This window comes from Vulpes lagopus, chromosome 7 (genome assembly GCF_018345385.1).
Source record: "Vulpes lagopus strain Blue_001 chromosome 7, ASM1834538v1, whole genome shotgun sequence".
Classification (NCBI taxonomy): domain Eukaryota; kingdom Metazoa; phylum Chordata; class Mammalia; order Carnivora; family Canidae; genus Vulpes; species Vulpes lagopus.
Window position 1 is genome coordinate 37230003 of NC_054830.1, and position 22498 is coordinate 37252500.

The 22498-nt window shown below is 40.6% G+C and overlaps 1 protein-coding gene and 1 long non-coding RNA gene across 15 annotated transcripts in view; one reads left to right on the forward strand and one right to left on the reverse strand.

Moving 5' to 3' along the window:
- FOXP1 (forkhead box P1) overlaps positions 1-22498 on the reverse strand; it is a 581933-nt gene that overhangs the window by 21464 nt on the left and 537971 nt on the right. For all 14 annotated transcript variants that reach the window (XM_041764652.1, XM_041764646.1, XM_041764645.1 and 11 more), the window contains one exon: positions 9602-9685. In XM_041764652.1, coding sequence (XP_041620586.1) covers positions 9602-9685 — 84 coding nt within the window. The remainder of the gene's footprint in view (positions 1-9601; positions 9686-22498) is intronic.
- Positions 15-22498, forward strand: part of LOC121496254 — a 40089-nt gene continuing 17605 nt past the window's right edge. The window contains exons 1-2 of the long non-coding RNA XR_005989136.1: positions 15-4562; positions 20018-20199. This is a non-coding gene — a long non-coding RNA (uncharacterized LOC121496254). The remainder of the gene's footprint in view (positions 4563-20017; positions 20200-22498) is intronic.

A 22498-nucleotide genomic window follows, 5' to 3' on the forward strand; every position in this document is an offset into this window, starting at 1 on the left:
GAGGAAAAGAAGAATTCTTAGAAGAGCTTCAGAAAAACAGTGAGTAAGCAGGCATCTGAAATTCAGCAGGAATAATGCAGGAGACACCCGGCTAGTTTTACTTCTGTAAGTAGATGCTTATAATTGACTGAAATAGGAGATGAGTTCTCATGTAAAAACAGTTTACATAGTAGTTAGTTCAAAATCTCTCTGGCCATGTTCTCCTGACCTGTTGGGGACATAGGAGTCTTCCAAAGACAGTGGAAAATGAGTGGAGAATGCAGAAAGGGGTGACCTGGCGCAGTGAAGTTTGACAAGATTTGGATCAAAACATTTCTTGAGTCATGACTTCAAACCCTCCCGGGCTGCCTACTGTGCTTGCCAAACCTCAAGGAAGGTGACAGAGTCCTGGTAGCACCAGTGAATACCAACACTGTAGAAGCCATCAGTTGGGATACACTGCTCCAGACCTGAGCTCTCCAACAGCACTTTGTCAATTGTGCTAGCCAGTACGGAACTGTTTTTACTTTTTATCAGAGTTAAACTTTTGTTTAAATAGCCACATGTAGTCAGTGACTGCCACGCTGGCCAGCACAGGGCTAGGCTACTTAACCCCATAAAGAAACTTCACCAATGGGAGCCAACAGGGATACTCGGCCTATGACTGCTACTAAAATCAGTGGCACTGGGGCACCTGGGTGGCTCAGTTGGTTGAGCATCCAGCCCTGCATTGGGCTCTGTGCTCAGCGTGGAGTCTGCTGGAGAGTCTCTCTCTGAGCCCTGCCCCCCTCACTCTCTCTCTCAAATAAATAAATCTTAAAAAGAGTGGCACTGATCCAGTAAGACGTCATGGGGTTATATCAGTTGGCAAAGACTAATCTTTGAAAGCTTAATGTATAATCTTCATAAAACCAAATAGAGGACTGGACTCTATTTTAAAAAATGACATATGAAACACATTGGGAACTGTAAAAATTATTTTTTTCTTCGAGTTTCAAATGCTCAGTAATATAATGGAATTAAGAGAGGAAATGAGTAGTATTTATTTAAAATCATATGAAGAAAAATGAAGGAGTAAGGTTTTCTTCCATTAAACCTTCACCTTGAAGTGCTTCTCTTATTAATACTGAAAAAATGGGCCTGTTCCCCTTACCCTGAATTTGTCCTTCCAGAAATACTAAGTCTGGCTATACTACAGAACTTGGCCATTTACAACATATTATTACAATTTACACAGAATTGGTTATCTCAGATACTTATAGCTGGCCCCAAATCCAAGAAACCTAGGCAAGTAGGTTTATTTGGTAACATGTTCTCAAACCTGATTTTCGATCATTTAACAAAATAAGTATTTCACTATTGCAGTAGCCCTATGGATAAGGCGTTACTTATGGAAGGTATTCAAAATGGGATTCTTCTGGGATCATAAAGAGGACATTAAAAGTTCCAGTTTGTTGAGAAGATTCAACTCTACTCATACTCTAGTAATGAAAAAGGCCATGAGAATGCCTCTCATATGTTTAGGGTAGTTCCATTAAAAATAATAATAAAATAAAAACAAGGAATTTGAAGAAAAGAAAGATCAAATATTGTTAGGTAAATATTAATGGAGAAAATGTAAACATGGTCCTGCATAGGGAATGGTGGATTGAAAGCCTGTAGTTGTGCTTTCCTTTTTAACTCCCCTGGTGAAATGCTGACTCAGTTAATGCCAGACCTTTCCCCCAGCCCCCATGTGGGAGAAAAGCGAGTTCCAGAGAGGACCACCCCCCAGCAAACTGGGCCAATGCTGTGAGTTGCTTTATTATTAGTGCTGGAAACCTGACTTCATGACACCTATTTGAGGACTAAGTGTTTCCAGTTCAGAGTAGCAGCCACGGAATGGAGCAGAACTGAGAAGCCACCGGGACGGTTGGGGCTGACCTCCTCTTTGCCTTGGGCCTTAATCACTGACCAAGTGCAGCAACAGTATGTATAAGCATCAGCCTAAGCAACGGGTCAAGGAAATTAGTGCATGAAAGGCTACTGCTCATAAATAACAGCTTTTAAAACTCAGATGCTGCTAGGCCTAAAAATATCCAAACATTCCAGAAAGGCATGGATACCATTTGTATAAACCATACTGTAAGCCACCTGCCACTGTGTGGTTTCACCTCATTCTCATACCAGGATTAATAAGGGACATGTCACTGCTCACGTTTTACAGATGAGTAAACTGAGGCTCATGATCGATGAAATAACTTGCCTATATTCACAACCAAACACACACTCGTGATCCTAGGCTCTCAGTATAAGCATCTCTTATGCCCAGTTAATGGGAAAAATAATCATTAACTAGTTTCATTTCTCTATAGGCTCATTTTTGGAAAGGATTCACTGAATAGCTTTAGTCCCTACTTATAAATGACATTCGATAAATACTACTGAACAAACATAAGGCACATGAAACCAAAATGACAAAAATAGAGACAGAACATTCGTTCGCTGCCCCTGAAGGTCCTACCATCGAATACAGACACCGGTCAAAGGACAGTGTGCGTGACAAACATAAAGCGATTCTGAGGACTAATTCTACTTTTTGGCCTTTCCGTTTAAACACAGTCACCTAAACACCATAACTTTCTTAAACACGTAATGAGAATTATGAATACAACGGCTGCAAGAAACGTGCCGGCTGCTTTCCCATTCTGTGAGGAAGGGGCACCCAGTGCAGTGGACTCAAAAAAAGCCAAAAGCCAAAACTCATGTAAACATTCGGCAAGTAACAAATCCATCTGTGGTGCTCAAACAGGAGAACAGGCACGTCACGTGGTACTGTGTCATAAAAGGTGAAAAGAATGGGACATCTGTAGCTTTTACCAAAGGTCTTAACACCTGGACTGTGTGTACCGAATGAGCAATAGTGAAAAAATAAAATCCCTGCAGGTTAGCACAGCCCGCAAAGAAATATATGGTAGAGTTTTCTGGAGGGTTTTGAACATAGGTAGCAAATGGAAATAAACACGAAGCCAGGAGAGAGCAGAGAGGGGGCTTACCAGGCTTGACAAATGACACCGTGATTCACACCCACTGCTGGGCTGTCTCTAATAAGCCACAGAGGAAGCAGCCAATCTCAGCTAATTACCAGATAAAAATGTATTGTAAGGGTTCTAATTAGGAGACGCGGACGGAGGTGATCTAATGATTAAATGCTGCATTCGAGTGACCCTACCATCAATGTGCAGTGGTGCAAGATGTCACTGGAATATTTTGTAGAAACAGTAATTTTACTTCGAGGAGGGGAGGCAGTAATATTTGTAATGATGGCTGTGAGGTAAACTAATTAAAAGACAGTTCCTACAGGAAGAGGGTGGCTGAGAGCAGCTGTGGCCATTCCACAACCAAGTGCCAAGTCTCAATAGAGGAACGGCAGTCAAGTGGAAAATTTCTGCCTGACCTCTGCCCTTGCTATTAATTTGCAGGAAAACTAATGACACATATACATATTCCCACAAAATTGTTCTAATTGCTAATTTGCCAAAGGAGCCCAGATTCCAAATTAAACATGACTGTAGTCTGTGAGGGAAGGAAGAACAAAAAGCCGTAAACTCCAAACAGAGGGTGCTTCGCCTCTCGGAATCATTTGAAGGCTGAACCAACAAGTTAATGAAATGTCAACCTTGTCAACTGCTATAGAAGTTTGTTAACTTTTAAACTTTTGTTTGATGATCACATGCTTGTCTTGAGGAAAAACCATCTTCAGGGAGGAGGGTCACGAGGGAAAGATAAGATGGAGCATGGGGAAGGGTTCAAAACAGGCTCTGTGTTCAAACCAAACCTGCTCTTCTAATTAAGGTCTCTCTGAAAACAGTGGATTCAAAAAAAAGAAAAAAAAAAGAAAGAAAGAAAAAGAAAAAAAAGAAAATTAATTACAGACTTAGAACGGAAGAACAGATCGGGACTGGTGTGGGTTTTGCTGTAATCTTGAAATATTCATCTTAATTGTAAACTATTAAATCTTAATATAATCATCAATTAGAAATGAAAGCATATGTGCTTCATGTTTCTGATTGTAGTTAAGGTTTTAAAAGATAATTTTTTTTTTTTTCCGGGGCATGGAGCAGGAAGGGATCGGACTGGGAGGGTTTCTTTTCCTATTTTTCTTATTGTGTGTATTTTCTATTTAAAAAGAAGTTGCTATGTTTGGGAAAGTTAGTAACTCTGATATTTTCTACATGGCAAGTTTCCGTCATGTGATGATTTCGGCAAAGATAATCGCTTTGAGGGTCTGGCCAGAAGTTACATTCTTCTATCACTTAAGATTGCTGCAGGGTTTTCTTTTGTAAATCTCTGGGTGCCCTTAACCACCGTCTCCCCCATCCCTACCCCAGCTCACTTCCAGAAAGACTGTCCTGGGGACTGTACCCGTCCCAACTGCTAGGACCCTGTCAGCCGCCTCGTATTCTGCTGAGTCCTTTTGTAAAAGATTAATCTTTAGTTTTTAAACAGTAACCTCCTCTCTTCTTTTAAAGATGATGAGTCACTCACATTTTTAAAAAATAAACAAAGCGCTGATGTAAACCCCGGACAGAAACAGACTTGTCGTAAGTATTCCCATAAGAACTCATTTTTATTTTTGTTTGTGCTCTTGCCTCACATGAAAACAGATTCTGAGAACAAAAGACAAACCTGAAACCCAAACACTGGGGCACCTCGCTGCTTAGTAGGGACTTTGAGGCTCACAGAACTCGTTTTTCTGCTCTTGGCTTCACTGCCCTGAGCGGGCTTGAGGCCTGCTTGAACGTTTCTAGACGTGAATCGGGGGCGTTCAGAGGTGGCCGGTCTTTCTGAGGGGTATCGGGCAGTGAACGGGAACATGTGGAATGGGGCTGGGGGGTGTGGTGGTGGTGGCTGGGGCGGGGGTGGGGGGCTTCATGAGAAACACTACAGAAAAACAGCTTGTGTGTACTGTGCTAGAGAATCGTTTATGACTGCCTATGATTGTTTCTCTAGGCCTCAAGCAAGGCTGCAAGCAGCCCAAAGGATCAGCCATTGCTTTAAGAGTTAAAAGACCCTTTTTATAGAGGGGGGACACTTTGTTTTTATAGCAGCTAAAAACTATTTCGAAACAGTCCTAATTGCTATGGTTGGAGGAAAAGAGAATGCGTAAAAAGGAAAATGTAATACTGCATTTCGCTTCAAATATCCAAGTTCCTGTAAGCGTTTTATAACATTTTCATAAAGAAGGATATACTACCTATGCTATAATTACTTGCCCACCAAATCTGTAGGAATGTGGTTTTTCCAGGATCAGGAGTTGTTTTCTGGTGTGCAGGAATACCCCGAAGCAAGGCGCACCTCTCATGTACTCCGGCCTTGCGAGTATTATAAAATACGCTTTATAGGATTTTCCTGACATTATGATAGGGAAGTCTTCTTAAAAAATCCTTAACAGCTTAATAAAGTCATGACACAGACATGCTTCTTTTCGTTGTTATTGTTTTGTCCTCTGAGTTACGCTTCCCTCCAAGGAAATAGCTCAGCAAATTCTCCATGGAGCAAGCATGGGGACACGAACCCCCAGCAATACACTTTGGTGTTTACTTTGAGAATGTTACCGTGTTTGGAACCAAAGAATATCCATTAGTCTCATGAGGATCATTTACTCCTGTCTGATTTTTTGCTTCTCTTCACACGGAAAAGAGAATAATCTTTTAAAACTCAAAATATAGTCAATTTGGCCCTTCTCAACATACGTCAAGAAAGGCTTTTCCCATTGTGCATCCCCAACTGCTAAAATATACAGCTGCTCTGGGAAACTTTTACATATCTTTTCCATGCAGGGCCCAGTCTTCACAAAATTAAAAGCTTACAAATAAATTCAAAACCAGAAAGCCTTGTTTATCTGATGCTGGCTGGTCCTTTGCTTCCTCTACACTGGTCCTTGTGACATGCCTTCCTCTCCCCACTGCCTTCCTCAGAGACCCACAGACACACGCACCTCCTCTGAACCCAAGGAAAGACTCACAGATCTGACTCCTGTCCATTTCTTCCTTTTCATCTCCGACACCACTTCTCCCAGAATCCTATTGACACATGGCATGATCATGCAATGAGTGTGTGTGGTTGTTTGTCCCTCAAGACTCCACAAAGACCTTAGTGGCAGGGATGGGGCTCTCTTGTTTTATTGCTCTGTGTTTTTAGCAGCATACTTAATACATACTTGTTGATAAAACAGCTTGACTCGAAACACAGGAATTCTGTTTCCAAAAATAATGTGCTGTGTGAGTTGTCCTGGGTATGACTATGGAAGCAAAGGTTTTCTTCGATATGAAGTGTCTGAAGGCAAGTGGAGGGGGAGATGTGCTACTGAAAGTATCCAAAGAACAGTAAGGCTCCCCCACACACGTCCCAGTGTGGGATGAGCTTACAGCTGTGCCTAAACACTCAGGACCGTCCTGAGATGAGCATATTCTCCATCTACCCAAATGGGAAGATGAGTTCTACAATAGGGTCTGAGGAATGTGTCTATGAGCTGATATAAGGACAATCCAAGAAGGTTTTGGCAGTTTGTCTGATGCAATGAAATAGGGACTGGTTGGATGACTGGATACAACAAATGACACTTACCACCCAAATGGCATTTAGTGAAAAGCAACGTTTACAGCAAAGCATTCTATCACTTAGTGACTAAGAATTTTAAAATAAACATGAAGTTCCTTTTAAACAGAAATGGAAAAAAGAAAAAAACCTCATCAACTTACTGGCAAGGATATAACGTGAAAGTCCCCATCTATGGTTAGATTTGAATCCTGGTGGCTGCTTATTTCAAATCAAAGATTCTAGAAGGATATACTGTGCATTCTATTATTTAAGGTGGAATAAATTAATTACAGGCAAAAAGGAATATTTTGCACCTTAGAATCGAACATCAGATAGCTCTGTATCCCTAAAGTTGAAAGAATCAAGGGTCCGCTAAATGTGTATGCCTCCCCCCCCTTTTTTGGCAAGGAAAGTAAAAATTTATGCAAAACACTACACGTCTACCTTTTATAATTAATTTCCCAATGCCTCACCTATACATATTTTAATAATTCCTGATTTATAAGATGGTATCTATAATAAAATTTTCTATTTTCCAATAAATGAAAAGAAGGTAGGTTCACTCCGGCAACAGAGTGTCACACAATATCTGCTTGTCAGGCACCAATTTTTACTTCTTACATGTAAGTTAAAGGATAAGGAATTTATAATGCTGCCTGTGAAGGGAACCACTTTTCATACACAAATGTGATCTTTTTTTTTTCAAAGGGTAATACAACAGTACATTTACATAAACTAATCCAAACAATCTATGTATTTGACAATGGCAAACCTCACACAGACGGCCTATTGTTGGTTTACATCTTGGAGTTCTTTATATTGGCTTGTAGCGCTGCTCTAGCTGTCAAAGGTTTGACTTGGACACTAAATAAATGGTTATAGAAGTGCTGTGCAGCGATATTGGACTTCTTTGCAAAAGAAAACCTGCTGTGTATGAATTCAAAAGCTATTAATTTTTCAGTCAAAAATATTCGTGCCTATTTCTTTTAATAAAGAAATACTGTGCTGAGCTACTAAGAGATAATGTTGACTAGTGGTAGAGAATTTTCAATAGAACAGTTAAAAATAAATTTAGTAGGAGGTCCCCTTCAAAGTTATAATTTTCTAGAATGTAAAACATTTTTTTTTAATACTAATCAAGACAAACCTTCCTTCCCTGTGCCTTTCCCCCATGACTGCTTTTCCCTGTTTACTGGCTGCTTCACACTGGTCCTCATGGAGATTCCCAACGATCCTTTTGTGGCCTATGTAGGTTTACCTGTATGGCGCTTCCTGCCAATACCTGGCCCCATCACTTACTGAGCACCCCATGGGGTCTCACAACTCCACTTTCATACCTCCTCCTCCCAAGGAGCCCCATGATACAACATGAGTCCATCCTAGACCAGAGTCTGGAGTCCGCACCTTATTCTATCCACTGCTTTTAATCCATGGAGGAAGTAGGAGATAATCTCTTTCTCTCTCTCATTACTAGGTTTAAAGACTCAGATTCCTCATCCTGGGAAAAAAAAAAATCCCATCTCAAACAAAGCAGTGTGACCAGAGTTCAGAAGGTAATCGATTCCCCTAGCAATTGGCTGTGCCCACTGGAGAACTCCATTAAGTGATTTCCAGGTCTTACCAACTTGCTTTAGCTGGGCTCCTATTATTCCCAAGGACCCTCCTTAAAAGGAGGGAGGGGCTGATGAAGGCAATACAAACAGCACAGCTGACTACTGTGGATTCACAATATCAAACGGCCTAGGTTTTTGTTTCCCTTTCTTTTTGGTAGCCTACACATTCAGTCCTCTAGCCATTTACTGCAAAACACATGGAAACTAAGGGTTCTTTCCTAGTAAAAATGGATGCGCAAAGTGTTTAATGATTTTATGTCCTATATCTCAGTAATGTGTTCTGTTTCAGACATTAATTTTGTCTGCCAACTGCATCTTGGCAGGCTACCATATTTGCTGGGTTAATAGTCTGACTCCGTTTTATTTCTATCACCATAAATCATACATATATGGGTGTATGTTTGCTTTATTTATAGAAAAAAATCAGTCAAAACAGATAAACCAATACTTTGCCATTACGCTGCATCATTGCATATTGATTAAAATTGCTGGTACTAACTATAGATTGTCAACGCTCAATTAATTTTCACACAGTGACTCCAAGCAAAATCAAATAAAGGCAGTGTACCTTTAAATTTTACAAATCTTAAAAATCAAGAAGCACAGCACTCTCTCCATTTTGAATAATCAGTGGAAGCTACAAGGAGATTTTTAGAAATATAAGTATATGAGAAATACAACTGTTAAAGCGATCAATTTATAGCAAGGAATGAGGCCCAAGACAGGATTTGGGGTTTAGAAACCATCCTTCTGCTTCGATATTAACTGTCTGTGCTTGGATGGCACTCTTCAAGGTTAAGGAAAAGGGAACAAGGCAGGAAGTAGGAGATTCCTAAAAGTTAAATGCAATTTCAGTGAACCGTGTTTGATCTCCCACCTGAAAAAAACGAGTAATATTCACTTCTGTCTAACAACCACTGGATGCCCTCCACAATTTTAGCCTCCAATTATTCCAAGAGTGTGTTTTCTGTTTCTTTCCTCTGTTACAGTTAGACTGGACTAGCCCTCACTCTGTTTCTCGTACCCGCTGTCTCATGGCTAACCCAGGCTGAAATGCCCTCTTCCTTTGACTCCATGGTCTGACTGTCTTTTGCAGAGCAAAACAGAGCATTTGGAAAGATTTTTTTCTCCCCCTTCCCAGTGACCTATCATAATGTATTTTCATACCCTGCTACAGCACCAGTCATCTGTCTCGAAGAGCTAGTTGTTGGGCCTCATGGCTAGGGCTCTGTATCATCCTCTATCTTCTTAAGTGCCCTGCACACTGCTCTCTTCATAAAAGATACCCAGAAACAGTCAACTCAACTCAGATCCTTCAATACTAACAGCTGCCAGAGGAGGCTGTCCTGCCTCCTACACTTGAGGTGGGGAAGCAGAGAAAAGATACTGTAGGGTTTTGTCCCCTTGGTGTAGAGCTTGGTACTTACGGGCTGAGGGGCGGCTTTGGGTTCGGTAGACTTCACGTGCAGATGGGTCATCATGGCTTGCAGGCGCTCTTTGTCTTTTGCAAGCTAGTGGGGGAAGGAAATGCTCTGTTATTTCTTTGAATACAGATGCATTACTATTTTAACATCCAAAATGATACATATTCCAAATTAAACTATAGCACCATTGCACATGACAAAATCTTTTTCATTGCTTAATCGTTTTGAAATCTACACAGCCATTGCCAAACTCGAAGTAACTGGAGGTGTCAGTGTGAGATTTCTCAACACAAGATGCATTAGCTTTTAACTGGGAAGTTCTAGACCTGCTGGCACCAAGGAGTCCCATGTAACACAGACAGCTAAAAGACAAAAACGTGAATCATGCCTATTAGCCAATCTTATTCATGAGGAAGCCAAAGGAAAACGAGTGAGGTAGCTAAAAACTCATAAAATTCATCTTTTGTGGTTGTGGAAAAGCTCTTAGACACATGGATACATTTATGCAGAATTAACTTCTAACTAACTTTAACAGGTAGGCATAGATCAGTACCGTGCTGGTGAGCAATACTGGCAGGGCCTGCATGGGGCTCCAGGAGATGGCAAGTTCTCACATCCAAAGGAATGCAGAATAAGCTTAATCATTCAGTTATTCAATGTATGAGTACCTACTATGTGTTGATCTCATCTTAAAAAAAGTTAAGTCCTCTCATTGCACAAAAAGTTATCTTCTGAAGGCATACAAGCTCCTAGTCAGATATACGTTGTAGGCACTCAGAATATTACTTACTGGATTATACTTTATGCTTGCCCTGAACTGTTTTAACCTAATGATATTTTTGATAATTCAAGACAGCTGGGTACAGGGGAGACAAAATCTAGGTAGTTTTGCCACAAGCATCTTTGCCACCAGCATCTTTGCCACCAGCATTTTTGGCACATAACTCATCGGCTATAAGACAATTTTACCATAAAAGATACAATCATGACAAATGAGGGAGGGGCATTCCTGAAAAAGGATAAAATGAAACAAAAAATGAGTAACAAAACAAAAAGCCTTCTCCTGTGAATAAAAAACATTTGAATTCATTCAAAATGTACAGTGTGGAATATGGCCATATAGCACAAGTAACGGGTTTTATTTTGTGGACTATACTGAAGCACTTCTTCAGAGTATCGTTACTTTTTTTTTTCTTACTCTCATTCACCCTCATTCAGCACTGCACGTTTTCTTTTATCAAAAAAATTTCCTCCTTCATTATGAGAGGTATCAGTTTCTAAATACCAGGATACATGTTTGTAACTGAGCTCTGTATGGCACTGTGAAAGCCTTCTACACTGTTGCTTGTTCTTGGCATATGGTCACATGTCCACTGAGAGGTGTTCCAAAGTTCTATGGGACATGTAGGTTGGAAACTGTGCCACGGTATACACCATTATGAGGGCCAAGATTTATATAATATAAAAATGGAAGTACTGTGTCAATGGAGAAATGAAATTAAACTGTCAAACCATATTGTCAGTTATTATTATTTTTTTAATCTCTTAGGGCCAAATTGCCTTTGGACAATTAGTTCTGTGGTACAAATGACTGTGGCAAAGAGGTCTATGGCAAAGATGCTTATGGTGAAACTGACAGACATGATAATAAATACCTCTGTAAAGTCAGTGGGGAGTAGATCTCCAAAAGATAAAGGTAGAGTTAAGAGAAGAGCTGTGGAATTTGGGGGAAATGAAGAGATTAATGAATGGGTGAGTGACAGAGAGAGAGAGAGAGAGAGAGAGAGACACTGAGAGAGTCTTAGATCTTAGCACTTTTATAGACCATTATAGACCATTTGTCCAATATAATGCCTTTCAACTGAGGAAGGGCTCATTTCTTCTATGTCACATAATTAACCTTAAGTCTTCAAATTATCAAGTTTTGGGAGCACTTGGCTGGCTTAGTTGGTACAGTGTGTGACTCTTGATCTTAGGGTTGTGCATTTGAGCCCCACAGTGGGTATAGAGATTGCTTTTTAAAAAAAGGATTTATCTACCTACCTACCTATCTACATGTTTATTATTTGAGGGGGTGTAGAGTAAGAGAGTGCAAGCAGGGGAAGGGGCAGAGGGAGATAGAGAGGGAAAGAATCTCAAGCAGACTCCCACTGAGCACAGGAGCCTGATGGTGGTCTCAATCACACAGCCCTGAGATCGTGGCCTGAGCTGAAACCAAGAGTCAGAGGCTCAATGGACTGAGCCACCCAGGTGCCCCTAAAATAAAATCTTTTTTTTTTAACTTATTTATTTTTAAAATATATTTTATTTATTTACTCATGAGACACACACAGAGAGGCAGAGACACAGGCAGCGGGAGAAGCAGGCTCCCTGCGGGGAGCCCAATGTGAGACTCGATCCCAGGACCCTAGGATCACAACCTGCGCTAAAGGCAGAGTCTCAACCACCGAGCCACCCAGGTGCCCCTCAAAAATATAATCTTAAAAAAAAGAAATACGAATCTTTTGTAAGCTGAATTATTCCAAAATAGAAGTCAAATAAGACATTTTCAAATCAAGGTGTTTTCCAAGGGGAAGGAGTGTCTCAGCAGTTGGGAAAAGACAGAGGAAAGGGAAAAGGTAGGAAAGCAAGAGAGAAAAAGCTCTTGGCTTATCCCTGGCTGGATGACTCAGTCTCAAGCCATATCACATTTGATTTTTTTTCCTTTTTATTCCCTTGTGGTACAGGGAGGAATAAATTAGGAAGAAAAAAAGCCTTACAGTGTTAGCATTTATCTTTCAACAAACAGGAAATGAAAATGATACCATATTAGGAGCCACTTTACGTTATTCATCCTCTGTGCTTTAGTAAGTTATTGAACGGCCAAACTAAAAGATGCTCTGAACACATAATGCCAAAGGAATTTAGTTTTCCAAAGTGGCTCGGTTAGAACAATTAAAATGTTAGCAATGGCATTTTTCAACAGTTATTTGTATTTCTGTAGATTTTTTTTTTCACTGTGTTTTAAGTTTTTTGATGTTAGGACCAAAATATTCTTAGAATTTTAAATAATGTTTTGTCTTAAAAGTTATCATGGGGCAGAAGGCATGAAGGCATATCTATTATTCTTTTTAAAAACAAGTACTCTGCTGCACTAAACATTACAAGTTAAAGGGTGAGAGGTGATATTTACTTAAGAGTCTGATGAATATTAATTGTGATTTAATTTGGGGGTAAATATTGTTGATGCAGCAATTAACCAACACAGGAGAAGGGAATCCAAATTCCCAGCATCAAAAGGAATCATCACCTCTATATTCCATTCAGATGTCTACTGTGCTGACCTTTTACTGGTCAAATGTAGTAACACCATGTTGCAAACACACACCTAGAGTTTGTACACACACCCACATCCATAAATCTTGGAGGTTACTGCCAAGGGAGACAATTTCTCACTTTTCCATGGGAATATTAATGTAGAATTCATTGTCCATTTTGAGAATTACCCCGGGTCCTTATTTTGCCTTGCACTCAATTCTACCGTCCTAGTTCTGCTTTTTATTTTTTTAACAAATGATGTGCAAGGTTACAGAAAAAAGACAAAAATCCAAGTTTCTGTTTCTGTTTGATGGGTGCTAACTAGAACTTACTATATTCTTGGATGGGTTCTGGATTTTCATCATCAGTGAGCTGATCACCTCTAACACAAACCCTTTTAACAATTAAAGGGGGGAAAAACACCTGCCAAATTTACTTCTTGTTGTTTTAGGCAAAAAAGGCTAATATTTCACACCTATTAAAACCATATCCTCTCTCTGCAGGGGCTAGGCTGTATTGCATTTTTAATATTCACTGGCCCTTCGAAAAGCTTTCTGATTCTTTATTACTTTTTATGCCATCATTCCATGAGCTCAGCATCCCTATCCATTTTCACGGCATCCTTTCATTATTATAATATGACAATACAAACATTTAATATTAGCAAGTATATATTCCAGCATTTCCTCATAAACTGAATCCCATGAAAAGCAAAGAAGAGGAGGATGAGAAATGTACACCAAAGGTCAACTAAAAATTTGGTTGGCAAAATAAAACAATCTCTTATGTTGTGCTCTCAGAAATTACTCTCTAAATGCTTTCCTGGTGGATACAGGGGGTGGGTATCTGGTATAAAAAGAATGCCAACGGGCCAAACAGCTGAGGGGCCCTGCTCGTACAGTGTTTGCTTCTTAGCAGGTTGCTGCTCAATTTTGGAGACAGCAGATTGAAAATGGATGGAGGTCGTGGGCACCACAATCAGAATACACTGGATTCAAATTCTGGCTCTATGACTCTGAGCACATTATGTAACCTTTTTAAGTATTTAGTTTCTTCTTCTAAATATGGAATAATAATCTCTGAACTCTGAAGGGTTGTTTTGAGGATTAGATAAGTTCTTGCACATAACAGGCGTAGCACAGAGCCTTTTAGCACTTTATGGATGCTCAAAAATATCTAACTTTCTTTAAAGCAAAGTTAGATCAGTCTAGTCTATTTAGACGTCTACTGGTTGACTGTATGCTGGGAACCCAGGTCCAAGTAACAGGAGTTCTGTGTAGTTTGCAGGTGGCTTAGATTGGGAGATAATTTTGATGTTTTGAAGGATGAAATTGTAGGAAAGATGAAGCCCATTGCTTATGGATTTATTTCCTTGACTCTCACTGTCTGTTTCCCTCATCCTAGGCAAATGCTTTTTCTCCCCTTGGCTGATATAGGTCATCCCCTCTTCTATTAGCCATGGCCTCAAATGGTGTTTTAGCCGGTCCTGGCTGTGAAAGACTGGAACGTGTGTATCACTCCGGACACACTGATAACCGCCCAAGGCGAGGAGCTCCATTCAAGGTCTTCAAAGATAAAAACTGAGGAGATTAAACTCATTCTTTTAGCAGAGAAAAGGGAACATGGTTTTAGGTTCATTTAACATAATCACTTTATATGTTGTCTGGAGGACTAATCATTTTAAGCCCAATTTGGCGGTTCTCACTTGTGAGAAACAAAATCTGAAACAAATGAAGGATTCTGGATGCGTAAAAATGCTAGAATTACCAAGAACAGATGAGAAGAAAGGACCAAGTCACTCACTTGATTTCACAGAAGCAAAGACTGTTGTGGCTACTTCAAATCCTCTAAGTCCTACTCTTAGATTCTATAGTTGGGGAAACTGAGGCTCAATCGGTGAACTTACTCAAGATCATGGACCTGGGAAGGGGCAGAGATGAAACTAGAATTCCAGCTACAGGATGCCTGACTATCAGATGCACCTGGGATGCTAAATGCAAACACAGATCTTTGCCACTCTTCCCATCTGCTATACTGAACCACTGATGCAGAACCTCCAGGCAGGGTGAGATGAGGAGTTTCAGCAGCCACTCGACTGAGGGGCAGGGAAGTTGGGCTCATTCCTGTACAATGATGATCCCAAATTTAACTGACTGTGGTCTCACCCAAACCTGCTAAGCCCAATATGCCAAGCGAGGGAATGTGGGAGTAAAAGTTTTAATAAGGACCCCAACATGTCCGGGATTAATGCACTAGTTTTGGGAGACAAGACTCCTGTCCACAGACTGAGGAAGTCCTGACAGTGGCTGTCTCATTTTATATACAATGATGATCCAAACAGAACTGACTGAGGCAGAGCTCATCCAGTTCCATGGGTCTCTACCATACATAGGATCAAAAGAAGAAAAACAAGGGAAAAAAAAAACAAAAAACAAAAAACAAAATAGCGACTTAGAAGGAGGGAAAATGAAAATCTTCTACCTAACTGAGTAGTTACCAGAGTTCTTTTTGACCCACTGTATCAAGCTATGGTCATTCACATGCCTTCAAAGCTCAGCACCAGTGAAAACTTATAAATGATTTCTTTAACACAACCACAGCTCTCAGGTGGGAGGCAACCTATGGCTCATTTCACCCCAATGGAAGAATTTCCCTACTTTTATTGTATTCTATCACCATCTTAACATTCCTTACGTGTTATTATTAAAGACTCTCTTGACATTTAAAGCAGACGCACACTAATACTCAGTCATAGTCTAGGAATTCTAATGCTCCCAGAGTTAAGCAGGATTTTAAATTATGAAAAATAAGTGTCTTGGTTTTCAAAGAGGGAACATGGAAGTGAGAAACCCAGAGAACCCCTCTTCTTTTTCTTGGCTCCAGTCACAAAGCAGTGACAATATGCAGCGATGATGCCATTAGAACTTCTTCCCCCGCATGGTCTGAGCTTACTCAGGGAGAGTCCAGGAGGTTCTGTGAGGCCACTGCTGTGAAGAACGGTCCTGAGTATTGCCTTCAGTGGCGTTAGAGGGGCCCAAAGTGGGACACATCACAGATAATATATTTGCAAAAGTCCAGGAAGCTAGTGTGATTACAAACAGTAATGCTAATGGTAGAGTGATCACACGTAAAGTCCCTACAGTAATTGATCTGTGTTAGGCTTAATGTCTCCCTCTGCTATTGAAACTTGTACACTTTTCTCCCTGCTGACATTTTCTTGGAGCTCACAGTTCCTGGTGCAGATGATTTAGAGAACTTCCAAGGGGTTCCTATGTCACTAAGTTCCACCCTTGTCTAGCTGCCATGGATTGCTGAGGAGGGAGCTCCAAGCGGCAGAGAAAGGCATGGCCTCACAAGGCAGGTTTTAAACCCAGTGATCTGCAATGCCTTGGGGTAATACACAGAACCTCAATGAGCCATGATGACCCTGCACGAAAAGTGCCAGGTGGCAGCGCCATACAAAAGGAGGTGTGAGCTGCACAGGCTGGGCTAGAATCTCAGGCCTTTGGCTTTGAACAAGTGAATTAGACCTTGTAAACTTTGGTTTCCTCATCTGTGAGAGGAGAGGCACAGAGAATTGTTTCTGACTCAAAAAGCCAATAACTGTGAAGGTCATCAGTGACTTAGTAACACCTTTTCAAAGAAGAAGAAAGGCACATGCTCATTAGATGTCTGATGTATACTGATTTCCAAAAGTTCTGTTTTTCCTTTAAGAAAATGACTCTTAGGATTGAGGACACAGGGAAGTATCTACTCACAGGTGGGTTGTGAGGAGTCAATGAAGTTAGGGGTATGAAACACCTAGGACTGCCTTGGCATCTAGTAGGAAATCAATAACTACCCTTTCAAATGGCTTCCCAGGTCCTTTATAAATTACAAGCAGAACAGGAGGCATTAGACAACTCTCTTCCAAAGCCAATGGATGCAAAGTAATCATCAGGGTGAACAACTCATTCCCCTTTGCCAGGTACTTTCCCAGTTTCGAAACTGGAAATCCCAAGTCTCAGGAAAGCAAACTGTGAAGACTGAACATCCCACTTCTTGAGGAACAGAGAGATGATTTCAAGAACGAACATACATTCTTCTACTATCCTCCCTCATACTACGATCAAGGCAAATCCTTCAATGGCTCTTTCCTCCTGGAATGTACTTGCTCCTGCCCCTTCCCAGGTCAGCTCCACAATGACTCCTGTGCTTCCTCTGAGAAACTCTGCCTGGTGTGGAATTAAAGACGTGCTAGTCTTCCCTCACTGCCAGGCTGCACAGTACAGGAAGGAAGAGGCTGCCTTGCTTATCTGCATCCAGTGCTCAGAACACAATAGGTGCTTGATAAATAGTGACTGAATGGAATCAAATTATTAAAGACAAAAGGTCCCACCCCATCACTCCCACCCTCCTGCCTGGTCAAACCTCCATTGGTTTGGTTGGCTCTTTTTCCTCTTGGCTGCTTTCAATATTCACTTTAAAGGGTCTGTAGGCTGAGGGACTGCAGGAATCCTGTCCTGAGCCCTGTCCCCTGACACATGCTGAGCTGTGGACGCGAGGAAACATCGGGTCTCCAGTGCTTTTTTTCTTCACTCAAAACCCATCTTCATACCCAGGGAGGATGTTCTGACAACTGAGCAAGGTCACATGATCATTAAAACCAACATATATCTAGTCAGAAAAATTTATCTATGCCATGAATGTCTCAGCTTTCTGAAGAGGGAAATCTGTCAGAAGACTTTTCCTTATCTGTTAAATTAGATGCTTTTCCTTTTTCCCAGGGTGGAATTCTGACCTAGTCACTAAGATAACTTTTGTGCCATCTCATTCACAGCTTAATGGTTGAGATAATTCATAAGCATTTCCCACCTAAGTGAACCTGGCCAACTAGGTAACTAGGTTAATATGAATATTTAAATCCCTCAGGCCATCCTGGCCGGTGCTTGAGTATCAAGGAAGCTTCAGGTGCTCCCTTACACTCCTGCCCATGGCATCTGGGTGGGCAAACTATTTCCACATCCTGTGTCTCCAGCTCCTCTATCTTCTGTGTCTATGTGTGTATGTGTGTGTATGTGTGCAAGCAACATGCACATGCACATTTCATGACCTATAAAACACCATGCATATTGATTGTGGGAACATCATCCCCCTCCAGCTCTAACCTATCCTTTTGTCTGCACAGCATCCAGAAGACTGTCAAAAAAAAGCATCTAACAGATAAAATCCTAAAATATATTCCCTTACCTCAAACAGTCATGTTCTGCACCCAAATGATTACCATGATGTCCGTCTACCTTGATGTTAGGTACTTATGTGTACAGTGCAAGCAGTGCACACAAAGTCTCTACAATGTTGGGCTTCCAGGTAACAGATGGAGTTAACCACCATTGAGTCCACTGCTACGATGTCAAAAATTACAACTGTCTTTGTAACAGTGAAATGTGGTTAGAAATATTCAGAAAGGCTAAGAATGCCACTAAGATGTCTTTTCAACCCCTCTTTCCTCTGAGACCAGTAATGGGAGGCAACATGAGACATCAATTAACCATTTTGTTAATAAGTTCCACATAATGGGTCCACTAATAGGAAAACATGCATTACATATTGTGGTAACTTCCCACAAAAATAAAAACAATACGCATGCATCTTATACACGATGTTGACAGAATGGGCCTGAGTCAGACTTCATGGCCATCATCGTGATTTCTGCCTTCTCGCCCTAACTCTTAACGTTGGAATCGTGAAGGCTTTTTGTGTGACTCCAGTATAGCGTTATGCAGATATAGCACCAAGAAAGGAAGCATCTCTAGCCACGATCCCCTTGTTTTCCACCTAATTCTTGAGGAGAGGTTCATTGGAGGTAAGAAACACAGGGGCCTTCTGTTTTGGGTCAGAGTGAAGGGTTCTGGGGTTTAGATCCGTGGGACTAGAAATGGACATCATTCATGTGGGTTTCATTCATAATGGTCATGTCTGGTGCTAGCTGACAACACCCTACAGGATTCTCCTATGGAACCCTTTCACAGTGATGCTCCAGGGTAGACATAATGAACCTCCACTGATCTATGATGTAAGCTCCATTTTGAGCTTATTGGGTTTGTTTTTCTAATGGGGGCACACATGTGACTGTGCTCGCAGATGTAAATGCCAGGGACCTAAAGTGCTGTGCAGAGAAGGGTCTTGAGAGTCTGGCTGGTAGAGAGAGACTGCTCCTCCAACAATATAGAGATCACCGCTGGGGAACTTACTGTTGCATCTTTGATGGCTCTCTCCTGCAGTGCTAAGTTGTGCAACTGTTTTTCAAATTCAAGTTAATGAATGGTAATTCTATAATATACTTGGAGGTTCAGGTACTTCCTGGTCTGGGGAATGCCTCCTTTAAGGCAAACAGAAGTAGTCACGGGGATGGTCATGCCCAGGGCATCCTCTCTAGAGGAGGTGATGATTCATCAGTGTGCTGTGCAGAGAATGGGGGGATGATGCCTATGAGCAATGAGAGAGAGGCTGTTCAAGCATGAGAACACCTCTTCAAACTCTTCTGGGCCGCTGCAGGGACCTGGTTTCCCCAATAATTCAGGTTCTATGGGCACAGCAATTGTTCGTTAAGTCAATTAAAAAGTGCATTTTAGACACGGGTACAAGAAATGGCAAATGTGACAGTACAGACATGGAGATGTTGAACACAAGAGGAAGAGGAAGTCCACAATGAGTACAGCTGGTGGGTTGAAGTGTACCTTGTCTCACACTGTCCCACCTGTGCCAGTCTGCCACCCAGAGACACTCCATCTTAATCTTGACCTTTCAGTTCTGGCTCAGGGTGAGGGTTCTTTAATAACTAAAAACAGTTAACATGTTCTTATATATTTCATCTGCTTGGACAATATCTAATGGATAAAATTGCTTTGGCTTGGGTTCCTTTCTAGCACTGAAACTCTCTTTTGAGCATGCTTCTGGTGTTTTCAGGAACCCATCAGTGTCAGCTAGCACTACCCAAGAAGAGGATAGCAGCACTGGAAAATTATTTATCTACAATCTGTTTTTCCTTTAAAATATAAGAACCAGGAAGGCAACCTTAACCATTTAGCTCACCTTTGCCACCCTTTTACTGGCTTCGGCTAAGTTCCTGCTATGTTACAGGCTCTGGATAATGTGTGCTAAACGAACTGGTAAAATAAACAGATAAACAAATGAATACCCATCAGCCTGCTTTCCACGATCCCCAAGATGGACAAATACTTGTTACGTGAAGCTGCCGTTGGGGAAACCTGACCAGTGCGGTGACTAGAATGGTTTCAGACACCACAGTGAAGAAGGAAGAGGTAAGAAGGGGTTAGGAGACATTTAGATAGCCCAGAACCTAAGTGGAAAAGTTGCTGTTACATAATGTGATGCAAATGGGTTTTCTGAATTCTCTGGAGCAGAGGTTGTTTGGCAAACTTCGTAAGAGCCAGCCAGACAGTAAATATTTTTAGCCTTGCATGCCACAGGGACTCTTTTGCAACTACTCGACTCTTCTGTTTTAGTGCAGAAGCAGCCATTAGCCATAGCCATAGATAATGTGTCAATGAATGCGCATGGCCATGTTCTAATACAACTTTATGTATGGACACTGAATTCTGAATTTCACATAATTCACTCTTATTTTGATTCTCTACCCCCTAAATTATTCAAAATGTGAAAACCTTTGTTAGCTCTGGGGATTTGGCTCATAATCTGCAGTTTGGCAACTCTTGCTCTTCACAAGCATTATGCTATCACCTTAACTCCCTTGGCCTCTGAAGAAACCAAATCCTTTAGAGTGAGCCTGTCCCTTCCTTCGTTAAAGCAAACTCTCAAGCAAAAATATTACTAGGAATATTACGGGTAAATACTATATAGTAACTTCTGGCCAGATGATCTTCTTTGATTCCTATCACAAGTTGAAAACCCTTTCAGTTTGATTTAGGGCTGAAGAATAAAAGGAAATCTATGAATAAATGAAATCCAAAATAATCAAAGAATCCTTCTAATAGTCTGCAATGCTCCTAGGCCACACCCATCAAAAAATAACATAAAAGCTTCCAGCAGAGAACCACTTAACTTACTGATGGTCTAACTCCTTTCCTTCTCTTGCCAGCTCTTGGGGAGAGTGAGGAATAATGAATAAAGCAGATAATCAGTTCCTCAGTATTGAACAACAGCCCCACACTCAAATCTGGAGTCCGGAACACCTACTTGGGCAAACTGTGACACTCTGAAAAACACTTTATTCCAACCGAATGTTAAGAATTTATCAACTAAATAAATGCAGGAACTTGAATCACTTTATAACCACTAATACATAAAGATTTAGGTAGCAAGAGCCATAAAGTTGTTCTGTTGAAACCAATTTCTCAAGGGCTAACTACACATCAATCAGAAGTGAACTTTGGGGGTGAGTTAAATGACACTACTGTTTTCCTTCTGAATAAACATGCTAAATTTAAAGATGTTTCCAAAGACTTACATAAAAATTTGGGGATTTTATGATGTGCCCTTTGCCTGTATGAATATTTTACTGTTCTAATAAGTTCATATCTGTAGTCTGAATGAAAAAATATTAACTAGCTAAAGAAAATAACTTTTGAGACAATCTTACTAAAAAAATGTAATTTGTCATATAAGATGCTAACTAATTAAAAAAAATCCTTTCTATCCTGAAAAGTCACAACAAAAAGTTTAAGTATGTTTTGGCTGATTTTTCTCTGCAACTATTTGAAGCTGTAAATGACTTAACTCAGTAAAATTCCAAATGTAATTATCTTCTGTACTTAGCCTAGGGCTCTCCATATATCTCAGCATTGCTGTCTTGCATACAAAATAGGCTTTTCGATGGCTGGTAACAATATAATGTACAACATTGTTTTAATTTCCCCTAGTCGGCTAACCTCTTGCCTACACTAAACCAGCTAGAGGAAGAAGCCACAGTGAGTCATCAAGCACTCAAAAGCATTTTGGAACTCGGTTGCATAAATGGGGTTTGCAGGGTCAGGCTTTCGCAATTGTACATTTTAATAATCTCCATTTCTGACCCAATTTTTACTTTTAGAAACTAATTTTCTATTAATTATACCAAGAATGGAATTATTGTTAAAATATGGTGGTTCATCAACAAGTGACATCAAGAAGTAGAACCCACATTAAAAAGTGCCCCCCATTCCTCACAACTATGATCCACAGGGAAATAGGCAGAAGTTTATTTTCTAGAGTTACAAAATACACTCCACATGGCCCAATGGATTGCCAAATACTAGGTTTTATAATATATATATGTGTGTGTATATATATATATGTATATAAAAATATGTATACATATTATATATTATATATCTGAATACATGTTTGCAGGTGTGTGCATGTGTGTGCATATTTAAAATGTATGCACTGAACTCTTGTCTCAGTGACTGAGAGAAAAGGTGACAAATTAACATGAGGAATAAATCCACATGTGGCTTCTACGTTAACTTTTGACAGTGTGTGTGTGTGTTTGTGTGTACTTGCTGCTGACACTCGAGTGTGCTTTTCACTCCCATCCATTCTCTCTCAATCTCTCTCCCTGGCTCCTCTCCCTAACTCCAGGTTACCGATATTGGCAACTCA